This window comes from Chlamydotis macqueenii, chromosome 4, assembly GCF_036417535.1.
Source record: "Chlamydotis macqueenii isolate bChlMac1 chromosome 4, bChlMac1.mat, whole genome shotgun sequence".
Lineage (NCBI taxonomy): Eukaryota > Metazoa > Chordata > Aves > Otidiformes > Otididae > Chlamydotis > Chlamydotis macqueenii.
The window spans coordinates 42,740,924-42,753,898 of record NC_141559.1 but is presented as its reverse complement, the minus strand read 5'-3'; the positions used below and the strand labels follow the sequence as shown (position 1 = coordinate 42,753,898).

General features: G+C 40.9%; 1 protein-coding gene across 1 annotated transcript in view; it reads left to right on the top strand.

The window, feature by feature from the left end:
• The first annotated feature begins 54 nt into the window (after positions 1 to 54).
• SH3RF1 (SH3 domain containing ring finger 1) overlaps positions 55 to 12,975 on the top strand; it is an 89,177-nt gene continuing 76,256 nt past the window's right edge. Inside the window, exons 1-2 of the mRNA XM_086747117.1 lie at positions 55 to 105; positions 1,583 to 2,071. Coding sequence (XP_086603243.1) covers positions 1,685 to 2,071 — 387 coding nt within the window. The 5' untranslated portion in view covers positions 55 to 105; positions 1,583 to 1,684. The remainder of the gene's footprint in view (positions 106 to 1,582; positions 2,072 to 12,975) is intronic.

The window sequence follows — 12,975 nt, the reverse complement described above, 5'->3', positions numbered from 1 at the left end:
GAGGGGACGGGAGCTTCGGCGCTGCCGCGGCGGGAGAGGCACCGGTGGGGTCGGCGGCGGCGGCGGCTCCTCACGGGAACAAAGCGGGGGCGGCGCAGCCACACGGTGAGCGTCGGGTGAGGGACGGGGAGGAGGGCGGTACGCGGCCTCCCCGGGGGCCCTTCTGCGGTCCCTGAGGGGCGGCTGGACTCGGCGCGGCAGAGGGGTCGCAGGCCCGACCCCCCCCCCTCCCCGCCTTTCACTCATCGCCGCGGGGCGGGGTGACAGCCCCCTGCCCCCCAGCGCGGGATGCACCTCCCGGGGGTGCCGGCACCGCTCCCCCCTCTCTCCCCGGACCGCCGGGTCTGCTCTGTCTTCGGATCGCTTTGAAAGGAGGGAGTGGGGGAATACAAATGAATCAAGGAGTCGGTGCGGGCGCGGAGCCCGAAAGCAGGTAGGTGCGGGGACGAGCGCCTGGACACGCGTCCGGCCAGCCGGGCGAGCCGCTTCCGCAGGCCGGCGGCGGGGGCTGGGTGGAGGCGCTCAACTTCGCCCGGAGCCCGGCCTGGGCAGCCCCCGAGGGGAGCAGGACGGGGCTGCGCGGCCGGCCGGGCCCCCGCTGATGCCGCCGCGGGAAGCGCTGGGGCAGCGGCCCGGGCCCGGGCTGGGGCTGGGGCTGCCTCGCCGCCCCAAATACGTGGGGACTGCCGAGCTCCACAAGCCATTTCCTCCCCTGCGGAGCAGCCCGGTGTGACTTCCCGCAGAATGATATTTTTCTAGAGGGGAGCTTCTCAGTGGTGGGCTTGTTTTTCCCTCCCTTTTCCCAGCCCCTCGCTGCGTACCCTGTTGCTGGCTTGCGGGCTCGCCCCTGCGGCTGCATACGCAGCGCTGGTGTTGTCCTGAGGAGATGGCAGCAGCGCTTCCTGCTGTAAATCACTTCGCGATAGTTTTTGAAGCGCTTCTTGGAGGCGGCTCTGTAACGAACCCCCTTGTCAGGGCCTGTGGTAAGCTTAAAATCCTGCGAGCTGAAGGCTGTTTCCAGGACCCGTGTGTGTGAAGTGCTGCTGTTACTTTTCACGGAAATGCTAGAAAGATAGTGTTCTATTGGCTTAGCCTTGGCATAAATCTAATTCCCCTCGCTCTGCCCTGTTGGTGCACGCTCCGTTGTTTTTGACCCAGTTGTAGTTACTGTTGCCCTCTTTTCGTAGTGGAAAGAGCTGATTTCAAACAAACGTTCGGCGATACAAGTGTGTTAAGCAGGAACGATGAGAAGTGAGCTTTATTATAATCCTGTACTGTGGATAGCTCTTCGTTCTGGAATAATTTGAGAAAACAGAAGCAATCATTATTAAAATTTATGAGAACTTGAATTTAAAAACCTTAGCTGTTAGCGTTTGTTATAATATTTTAACTAAATACATATATTACTGTAGGTTGCTATTATTAGTTATTGTTATTTTAATGTTTCTTTCGTGTGTTGAAAATATCTACTGAATTAACCTAGAGATCTTTTATTTTGCTCTTTGTATGAACATCTTCATATAAAATAGCCTTGCTGACTCTCTTTCCAGTGTATTAATACTTTTTTGTCAAAAAATTTCAGAGTGCAGTCAGAAAAGGAATGGATGTAACATGATATCCTTGGAGTGCTCAAAACACGCAAATTCTACGAAGATTTGGGTTTTGGTGAAGTAATACAAAGAAAATGGATGAATCAGCTTTGCTGGATCTGTTGGAGTGTCCTGTTTGCTTAGAACGCCTTGATGCTTCTGCAAAAGTCTTGCCTTGCCAACACACATTTTGTAAACGCTGTCTGCTGGGCATTGTGAGCTCTAGAAATGAACTTCGATGCCCAGAGTGCAGGACTTTAGTGGACTGCAGTGTTGATGAACTTCCCAGTAATATTTTGCTTGTTAGACTACTGGATGGCATCAAACAGAGACCTCGAAAGCCCGTCGCTGGTGGTGGGACTGGTAGCACAAATGCTTTAAGGGTCCCCATCACCACTGTAGCTAATTGCGGATCGAAGGACCTGCAGAGCTCTCAAGTTGGACAGCAGCAAAGGGTGCAAGCACGGAGCCCTCCTGTTAGGGTAAGTACCGTGTGGTGACAGCATTTTGTTGCAATCGTATATTTTCCTGTACTGTTTCAAAGTGGTTGATGGCCTCTACTTCACAATAAGGGCAGTCAGGTAGTAAATATGGCAAAAGAGTATTTTTGAGAACTGTTGTGTTTTGCTAGAAATCTAAATCAGTGTTCTTATCAGTATTGGTTTACTGTTATGTAAATACCAGTAATAATGCATTCTTATTAAAACTCCCGGCTGTTTAGGTAGGGAGAAGAAAAGCATCTTGATACCTTCTTTGTCATGTTAAAAGGAAGTCAAATAGAACAAGGTAGTTTATGTGGAGAGCATAAATAATTGTTAAGGATAAACATCCTGTGAAGAACACTTGAAATTGTTCTTGATGTGTCAACTGCAAGATTAGAGATTTTATTTTGGCTCTTGCACTTTCTGTAATGATTCAGACTGTCAGTAAATTTCCTTTGAATTAGATTTAACGGATGTTAAACATAAGCGGGGAGGTTATGTTCTTGTTGAAGCCGATGAAGGTTTTGCCATTGGCTTCTAAGGAGCCACATTTTTACTTCTTTTCCTTTAAAAGGAAATCTTTGAGTTACTGTGGTCTGGTAAGTTATTTGTACTCTCAGTTCTCAACCCTTTAATTAGTTTTTCCTCAAAGTATTTTTTTTCTAAGTAATTTAGAAAATCTCTGTAGTAGTATGGGAAAACATTGCCTTCTGTCTGTACTCCTGTTCCTTCCCAGGATCTGTGCAACCTGTAGACTCTGTCATACCTTATAATCAAGACTCAGTAGCCTCGTTTATGATTATCCATTCTAGAGCCTGTATCAGGAAAAATAATTTCATGAGATGACTGACCTTCCTCTGTTTTATCTAATGCCAAAGCAAAACAGCTTCTCTGAAAGGTCTTGCTCCTCACTTTGTGGTGCTTGCGTATTCAGTTCTTGTGTTTGAAGCGAAGTTTTTGAATGGTTTAGGTGGTTTCCTTCTTGTGAAGTTTATTTTAGTTTTAAGAAACATCTTGAGGAGTTCCAAGGAGAGGGCTAAATGTATGTTTGGCAGGACTAGTCTTTATTTTAAAGTATAACTGAATGATTTAGTTTGCTTACCCAGCCAAGGAAACCTTACACTGTTTTGTCCTCAGTTGTACTTACACGATTGGAGTCTCTTAGAAAACATCTTAGATATACCTCTTAAGTTTGCATGAGGATTTAAAATACAGGTATTATTCCGTTCGTTTGTATTGTTTTCTCTGCTTGGTAGAGACTCTCATTAGGTTCTTTAGAATATAAAAATAATACTTATTGTGGGACTTCCTCGTAATGAGTTTTGTTTTGTATATAGATTAATTGGTAAAGGAGGAGAGAAGATGATGTGCTGTCTTTTTTTTTTGTTTTTCCTTTCAGAAGGTAAACCTTAAAAAAAAAAAAATACTGCAGTATCAAAACCAATGTGATCCTCTCCAGAACCTCAAGGTGTTTACCACAATACCTTGCATTTGCAAAAGCTCTTTCATTTAAAACAAAGCAAAACACTCATTTAACTTGTCTATATATTTTTGTGTTGACCTTTGTAAATAACTGTATATTTTCAGACATTTCCTCTCCTCCAAAAAGGCTTCCGGTGCAGCAGTGTACAGTATATGTGAATGACTGCACTTGAGAGTTTTTTTTATTTTTTTATAAAAATATAAAAAATTTTTATATTTTAGAAAAAAGTAAAACTGAATATGGAATGTTCTCTCTTTTTTTAATGTTCTATAATGTCTTCTTATGCAACATTTGCATTTCCAGATGTTGTACAGAGTAGAAAGTGATAACATTTGGGAGTGCTGGTGGACGAGAAGCTCAACGTGAGCCGGCAATGTGCCCTTGCGGCCCAGAAGGCCAACCGCATCCTGGGCTGCGTCAAGAGAAGCGTGGCCAGCAGGTCGAGGGAGGTGATTTTCCCCCTCTACTCTGCCCTGGTGAGACCCCACCTGGAGTACTGTGTCCAGTTCTGGAGCCCCCAACACAAGAAGGACATGGACCTGTTGGAGAGGGTGTGGAGGAGGGCCACAAAGATGATCAGGGGGCTGGAGCACCTCTCCTATGAGGACAGGCTGAGAGAGTTGGGGCTGTTCAGCCTGGAAAAGAGGAGGCTCCGGGGAGACCTTATAGCAGCCTTCCAGTACCTCAAGGGGGCCTACAAGAAAGATGGGGAGAGACTGTTCAGTAGGGCCTGTTGAAATAGGACAAGGATTAATGGTTTCAAGATAGAGGGAGGTAGATTTAGATTGGATATTAGGAAAAAATTTTTTACACTGAGAGTTGTAGAACCCTGGAACAAGTTGCCCAGAGAGGTGGTGGAAGCCCCATCCCTGGAAACGTTCAAGGCCAGGCTGGATGAGGCTCTGAGCAACCTGACCTAGTCAGGGATGTCCCTGGTCCTTGCAGGGGGGTTGGACTAGGTGACCTTTGAAGGTCCCTTCCAACCCTAACCATTCTATGATATGTTAAAGTTTTGAGCATGTGCATTCCTCATGCAATTAACTGATACTCAGTGTATATTAGTAATAGATTTCAACATTTTGCAGTAGGTCTGAATACATCTTTGTTTCTGAGATTTCACAGGCATTCTTGTGTCTTCTTTCCTTTGGGAGATGGGGAAAGATGATCTTCTCATCTTTTGTCTACTTTGTCCAGAGCCTTTTTTGCTAGGAAGGCAGTACTTTTAAGAACACGAGCCAACTCTGAAGAAGGAGGAGATAAGAACTTCTTCTTTTCATTTTTCTGTATGAAAAGCTTTTTTTAGAACAAGTCCAGAAAACAAAATGCCAATTTAATGGACAATGTTGAAGTGAATGCCCTACTTGTTTTGCTAACTATAACATAAAGATGATTGCAAATACAGTTCCTCTCTGGGAACTGGAGAGGAAAATCTGTTTCTAGATGAGTGGCAGAGTCAGATTTCCTAAACTAATTTTGCTGAAGGGGAACTAGTAAATGAAAGTTGCTGTTACGTTAAATGAAGTGAACATAGATGAAGGCTGTCAAGTCATAAACATTCTGCTTATACCCTGAAGAAATACTAAGCTCATAAATATGCTTTCAGAGGATGCCATAATTTTCAGAAAAGGTTAATACAGCATGTACTGCAGCGTGGTTTCCTGAACTGTATCAATGGTTATGGAGCTGCCCGCCCTGTTATTGCGCTGTACTATGTATATTGGATTCTCTATATGTATGTGGTGACACATGGCAATAAACAAACAAATGGTTCCTTGAGTCTTAAAACTAATGAAGCTGGGTGGGTGGTGGGGATTAACTTGTATCTCCCCAACTGCAATTGCCCTGTTTCTTTCTGCAGCCTCCATAATCTTTCACTGCTGTAACAACTGCTATTTCTCCCTGCAAGCTCTTAGCCTCTTTCTGTTCCCTGCTATTTTGATGCATAAAGCCTTCTGTGCCTTTCCCCGGGTACCAGTTGGACAAAGGCAGCATACTGCTGTACCTGATGGAAAACCCTGGTGACTGCCTAAGCTCTTCTGTTCCGAGCAGCCAGCTTGCTTGGCAGAACAAATAATAGTTACGCTCATGCTGCAGCTTCCTTACTGGTACGGATGCTAATTCAATACTTTTCTCTCTTTTTTTTTTTTTTAAAGTGGAAAGTCTTCAGCTAGGTTGACAGCTTGGAAGAGCTTTAAGAACCACAGCCTGCTGTCAAATCTGCTTGGGACTGGCCATCAGGAGCAAGTTACTGGGGGCTGTTGAGGGACTGCGTAATCACATGAGCCTTGTTTTCTTCAAAAGAGCATATTTTAGAGTACTTACTTTCAAATTTATGCTCATGCTATTCATCTTGTCATTTTCATAAAGTATGTCAACAGATACTATCTTAGGTTCCTTTACGGTAGTTTTACAAGGGTATGCTTATTGCAGGAGTCTTAAATGTAGCTGTGTGCATAAGTTGATAGATGTTGGAGAGCTGTTCTAATTTCTCTACTAGAGGATAGATTTAAGATGATACATATTTAACTTTTATTTTCCCTTTCATTTGTATGTGCCTAAGACATACCAGTTCTCGTGCTAGCTTTTATATACTCCAAGTTAGGGCTGTCTTCTCAGCAGAACCTAGAGCGAAGTTGTCTAGATAGTCTAAAATCTCACCACTGCTGAAAATATTTCTTAATAATGTTTTCAGGTGTTCTCTGGACCAAGTGTAGGCAGGAAGAGATAAGTGAAAGATTCAAATTATATTCATTTTCAAAGAAAAGCATGAATAGCTCAGAAGTTGGACATGCCTAACAGAGTTGATGCCTATGCTGAGTAAGCATAAGTATTGATGGTGTAATTTGGATATATTATATGGTATGTCAGTGGGAAATCTTACCGAGAAATGTTACGGTGTAGATAATGGGAAAGTCCTAAAGCTTTTCTCTTGTTTTTACTCTGGAAAGCTAATAGAGACCTCTGGTAATATAACTTTTGGTGAAGTCTTCTTGAATGGAGAGGGCAAAGAAACATTACAGGCTATTAGAAGATGCTCATTTAGGTGTTAAAGGGAGCTTTCTAGCTGCATCAATAAATTCTTGCTGTATACATTCCTAAAACTTAGGTTTTTTATTGAGAACCACTAACATCTGAGGTGTTTGCAGTATATTCTTGTAAACTGAAGAGGAAAGAAAGCCCACAGACAGAAGGTTGTTTCATGAGTTTCTGCTAATACTCAGCTATGTTGCATTGTAGTGTAAACTCACGTGTCCATTCTCATGGCAGAACTTAGTTGTCAAAGGAAACTTCTTAATGATTGGAAGACAACAATGGGACTGAAAATGTGCGTTCATAGATCAATAACTTTATTAAAGGATTGAAAATGAATATGGGGATCGCGAAGCATGGCAGCAGGTGTAGATTGGAACAGATGTTTATGTCATCTCTGAACAAGAGTTAGCAGAATAAAACAGTACATAGTAAACATCTGTTGCTCAGGTACTCTTAGAAGATGCTCATGTTGTAATAATAGATCAGTTTGTAAAGTATACCACATTAGGGAAAAAGTTATTGTAGAAATATGCAAGAAACAGTGGCTAATGCAGTTAGTTTCATGATTGTTATTTGTGGTGGTAGGCTGGAAAATCATTGTTTGATGATACCTGATTTTGCGGATTGTATGTGTACAAATTTGTACAAAATCTGCTTTCTCCCTTATTTAAAAAAAAGAAACAAAAGTGTGTCTTATTGTTGTCTGTATAGTTTTAATTATGCATCCTTGCTTATTCCATCCTATAAAAGCAAAGAGTGTCAAGGTGCAACTTTAATGTGTGAAGTATCTTAATTTCAGAATATGGAGATAGGCGCCTATTCGTGTTCTGGCGTGATCCTTAGAAAACACGTAGGGAAGTCTCTCTAAATCGCATATGCATGCTTTTGTTTCCTTTCGCACTTTCTGAAATACCAGATTCTGCTTTTACATTTACAATTGCTTGTACAATTTTAATTACTTCTTTGTAATGCTTTTGTATCCTGTGTTAAGCTAGATAAAGTTTAATGGAGATTATAAATATAAAAGGAAAATAGACCATCTTTCATGGTGTTAATGTGTTTCCTCTCTGAGATAAGTAATTAAGTAAAGAGAGGGAGGATAAGCAAGAGGAGGAATTGTCTCAGTATCCAAAGATGTTGGGCTGGGATTGAGAGCTTCCGAGCTCAGTTCCTGGCTCTGCCACAGACATCCTTTATAACCTTGCAAAGAGTCATTTAAAGCTCTTTGTGCCTCTATTTCCCATCTGCAGATATGACTGACAGTACTTCCTTTGTTTGACTCACTCTTTAAACTGTGGACTCTTTAGGGCAAAGATTGATTTTTTTTATTTTGGATGTATCTATAGGGTGTTTTACAATGGGTCCACAGACTCAGCTGAGGTACTGAGATACTGCTGTTCACTCTTTAAATCATTGACTTCCACATTACTGGAGAGCTGTTCATAATCCGTTTCCTGGACGAAAGATGGTCCAGTGCCTAGTGTTAGATTGCTAAAAGGATTTTTTTTTTTTTTTATTTGGGTGTTTAATAGGAAATCACATAAATACCTCAGTGAGGAAAAGCCAGACACTTTAAAAAATCTGTGGAAGCTGGTGTTACGTTCTTCACCTAGAGAAATCTGCATCTGACTGGTACACTAGTGTGTAGATTTGAGTGGTTTTTTGGAAAGAATAAAAAGATAATATCTGATGTGAGTGGTGTTGGTAGTACAGAAATATTTAATTCCATACTTTGAACCTTGATAGCAATCTTTAACCTACCAGCTAACATTAATCTGCTTGATAAAATAACTGTGAAACTAGTGTAATCCCTTTATTTTGAAAATAATTAGGTTTTGAAGCAAAATTATTTATAAACTGAAAAACAAATCCACATTATTTAAGTGTGATACTTAAATCTCTGATAGTGTTTTTTTTTGTGTGTGTGTATTAGTGGAAAATACTGTTGTATGATTGCCTTGTTTTCAGGTGGAAGAGGAGACTGTCTTTATTTCCCTTCATTTTCCAATGTAATATTCCTCCATTTCTGCAGATTCATTTAAAATAGCCTGCCTGAAATAAAATGGGGTCTTTTTTTTTTCTCTGCGGTAATTCGGCTGGTGAGTTACAGGTTATTGCTCTATTCAAAAAGCTTTGATCATTCAGAAAATTTGAACTTCTGCACAAAAAGGAAGTCTAAAGCCCTTACTTTTTAATGGGCTCATGAAGGGAAGCAGGGTTTTTTAAGAGAATAAAAATGTTTTAATTTTTCTCTTATTACCACAGAAGTCAAATAACCAATAACATTTCTTTTCGTAGGTGGTCCATGGTCTGGTTAGAGAAGCCAGTCAGTAGTGTTGTTGCTGTGTTTCTGTATGCCTAGTGTCTGGCTTTCTGCAGTGGGTACCTCTTGTTTGGTGGCTTAATAGACATCCTGTAGGGTAGGAAGAGCTTCAGGGGCTGATTGGGATGGGATCGGCTAGAAATCCTTCTCCTCTCCTCTCCTTTACGTGGGTGAAATGTTTTTCACATAGTACTTCCTCTTCTTACTCCTGTGTTTAGTGTATGGATAGTAACTGTGGAAAACAGCAAGCCTGAAACTGCAGCTGTGATAATAAAACTGGAAACTTGAATGTTGAATGATTTGTCTTTCTTTTGGTGGACTTCCTCTTGCAGTGCCTTTGGCCTTCTCCTTATGATGTGCTTAACACCTTCCTTGGTCTTTTTTTTTTGGCTCTGTTGTTGTCTTTTATTCAAATGTTCTCTGCCTCTGATCTTAGTGTACTACTTCCAAGAAAAAGAAAACATATATCTTTCTTCCCTCTTGTGTCCAATTTGTCCTTCACTATGTCAAACATAGGGAAAATAAAATAAGCAATAAGAAAGAAAATGTTCTGTTGAAGTATCTGGACTACAGACACTATTGTGGTATTTATGACTAAATCTGCTAAATGAATGAAGAGCATAAAGTGTAGGTTAATAATACTGTGTTGCTTAGCCTCCTTTGGTTTAAAAATGTCTCTTTTTTTTTTCTTTTTTTTTTTGCTTCTCCTTTAAATCATTGCCTATATGTACATCCCCGTGTGGGTTAGAATGTATCTCAGTAATTAAAGCTGAAATATCATCTGGTCAGCCCTGTTTATACATACACCTCCTTACAAAGGAAAAGTGTGCATCTGCTATGTCTCAGTTCCTGTCAGATGCCTCTTTGTTAGTAGGCAGAAAAGCATAATCTCAGAAAATCAGAGTGAATTCTTGGGTCAGTTGCATTAGATCAGTTTCTTTGCTTTTCTTTTCATATTGCCAAATGAAAATCTTTTCAGAGAGCAGATATTTTTGGACCAAGAATGGCTGCTTTGAGGTCAGCTGGATTAATTTTAGGAAGCAAGTGGCCCTAAAATGGGAGAATCACACATCCCAGCAATGTACTCTTTTCTGCGCATCTTCTCTTTCTTTGCCTTCCAAACTCATGAGGATCGATTGCTTCAGCCTTTCTGATTTGTCCTGACAAGTGAACCTTGTCTCGCATGTGTTCAGAATACTGAAGAATGGTGGTGTCGTGTGTGTTACTTTCAAATTTCCACCTTCCTGTAGATCTAAGAGGAAGAGGGGAGAAAAGCTACTTCAAAGGCAGCTTCTGAGAGGTGATATGTGCCCCCTTACGAGTGCTGTGTTGCGATTTTTTTGTAACTGATGGACTTCAGTTATACTTCGATGTCTGCTGTCCAAGCCTGAAGCATTGGAACAAGGAAGCAGTAGCTCCACTACTTTAGAAGTCCTTTGTTCTCCTTTGGTTTCCAACTGTATCAAATTCTGGCCCAGCAGTGCTGACAGCTGAAGTTATCGTCTTGGCAGACGCCTCCCAGACATAGCATTGTCTGTGCAACCAGAATCCTGAGTATAGAGGGGGAGATGGCATCACTGTCCTCTGTCTGATAGTCAGACTAAACAGCGGGGCTAATCCTAGTTAGGGCCTTGCTGTGCTGAGAGTGCCTGAGTAACTGCTTTCCTTTATTTTTGTCCCATGGTTATTGCAAGGCCTGCCATGCAGTTTGGGCACGCAGCCCCTGGCTGATCTTGGTCAGCACAGAGGCAAACAATTAAGTCTGTTTTCTCTTCTGCATGCTCTTAAACGTCAGGGAGTCGTCGGGACTCAGGAAGATGCTCTGGAGATAATGGAAGTCACTCCAAAGAGAGAAGCTGAGTCCGGTGTTTTGAATTCTTTGACATGTGATGCTTATATGCATAGTTTTAAAATGTCAGTCAGTGTTTCCTGGATACATACAGGTTTAGATTCTCCAGTTGAGGGGAAAATAAAGCACAGAAGTCAAACTCCAGTCTTCATGTTTCATTTATAGACACTGTTGACAAAGCATTTCAGAATCTGAGCTTGCGAGGTGCGTGAAAATCAGCTGTGGTGCATATGAACCATCCTCCATGGAAATAATTTATGCTTGTACCCTTAGAAGTTTAGGACTATGACACTCATTTGACAGTTGTTGTGTCACTCGAGCATGTGAATTATTATCTAAAGTTAGGTTTTTGTAGCATATGGATATGAACACTTCAGAATTTTAAGTAGTTTAATTTGTTGTCTAGGTCTTTGTTCCTGTCTTATTTGGCCCTTGATAATTCCCCACCACTACCACCTGTAGCATAAGCACTTAAACTCTCGCATATAAAAAAACAGAACTTGCAAAAACGTGTCTGATCTAAAAATGAAAACACAGGATTCTCTTGTTCGCATGGGTGTGCGCTGGTTCTCTCGCTGAGTAATTTTGTTTGAAATGGTGCTGGTATGCTCAGCCTTCCAAATACACTTGTAAAAATATGGTGAAAATTTGTGTTTTCTTTTTTAACTGAACTAAAAGCTCTGGTCTGGTGCTTAACAGTTCTTTCTGTCTTCTAAGTTGGCGTGATTCTTCAGAGTTGAATATAGATTGTCCGTTTTTATTTTCTGTAAATGTCCAAAGTATAATTTTACAATTTCTGTCTGGGAAGTATGCTATTAAACATAAGTGCATTTTTAATCAAAGGCAAGCATTCCAATGTTGCTTAAAAATTAATACAGATATCATTCTGCTCCTCTCTGAAATGAAAGAGTGCTGCCACTGTTGCATAGAAGGTAAGAGAGACATCAGAGAGCGTCCTGTTGGACTTTGTAACAACTGAAGCACCTCTCAGCCTTTAGCGTTCCTTTGTTAACAAAACTGATTTTTTTAATGGTTGCAATAAGGTGAGGTAACTCTGCTCTCCTTTTTATAAAGGATAGATGTGCGTATTACCTCTCTTGACTTCCTCTTCTCAGCACCTAAACTTTCAAAGTATATGTGTACATTAAAAGCTTTTTAAAGAACTGAAGCACTGTTTTATCTTGTGTGAACCACAATTTTACAAGACAAGCGTTGGAAAAGCTCTAGTTAGAGACAAAAATACTCACTCCTACCAGCCTTTCAAGCTGCTGAACTCAAGAAAAGGAATGTATTCTTACTTGCACAGAGGAGTGAGAGGATCAATACTGAATAATTTGAAACAAGTCTCTTCAACTATTCTTTGTTAGCATGCTATCTTAATGCTTTAGGTTATAGTCTGCATTTATTTATATTAAAAAAAACTGGGGAAGAATGAGGCACTTCTGGCTGATTAAAAAGTGTTAAGATGAAAAGTATTCAAAGACAATCAGGTGATGATCTGAGTTGGCATATATAGGGCATAGCTGTTCTGGAAGCTTATTTTAAACAAATCCAGTAAAGATGAATTCAGTGTGCTGTGGTAATGTGCCTCCTAGTAAAGATGAAGCTTTTATTCTGAAGCTGAGAGCTTGCTAAAAGAAAATCACCGTCTCATGGACCTTCACTTGTTCGTGTATGCCAGTGCCCTACTATCTCACACAATCTTCTTTTTCATGAGCTAGATAAAGATCTGAGAGGAGACTCTTAAATCTTATCCACACTGGCAGAGTTAAGCCATTTTCAAAACCTGTTTAATTTAACACAGTTTTAAATCTACAGCCTTATTAAGTTAACAAGCCTTCAGCCTTGCCACCAGGTTCTGTAATCTTCTTAGATCGTCAGTCTAAGGAGGGCAGGATAGTCAATAAGTAGATGAATAGATAATCTCTCAGAAGACATATAGGTATTCCAGAAATGCGTGTTGACATCTACGCCGAGTTTTGAAAGGATGAGAAATGCTGATCTGAACTTTTGTTGAGTATAAGACACACTACCACAGTACCTACAACTAGAGGAAAAACTTGAAAGGATTATCACTTTGTTTTGTTGGGGGTTATAAAGGATTATTTTTTTTTAATGGCGTTAATTCCTGATTTACAGCCCAATAAAATTGGGTTAAATTTTAAATATAGAGTGAGGTGAATGAAAATAACAGTTTGTTTCCTTGTCATTATGCA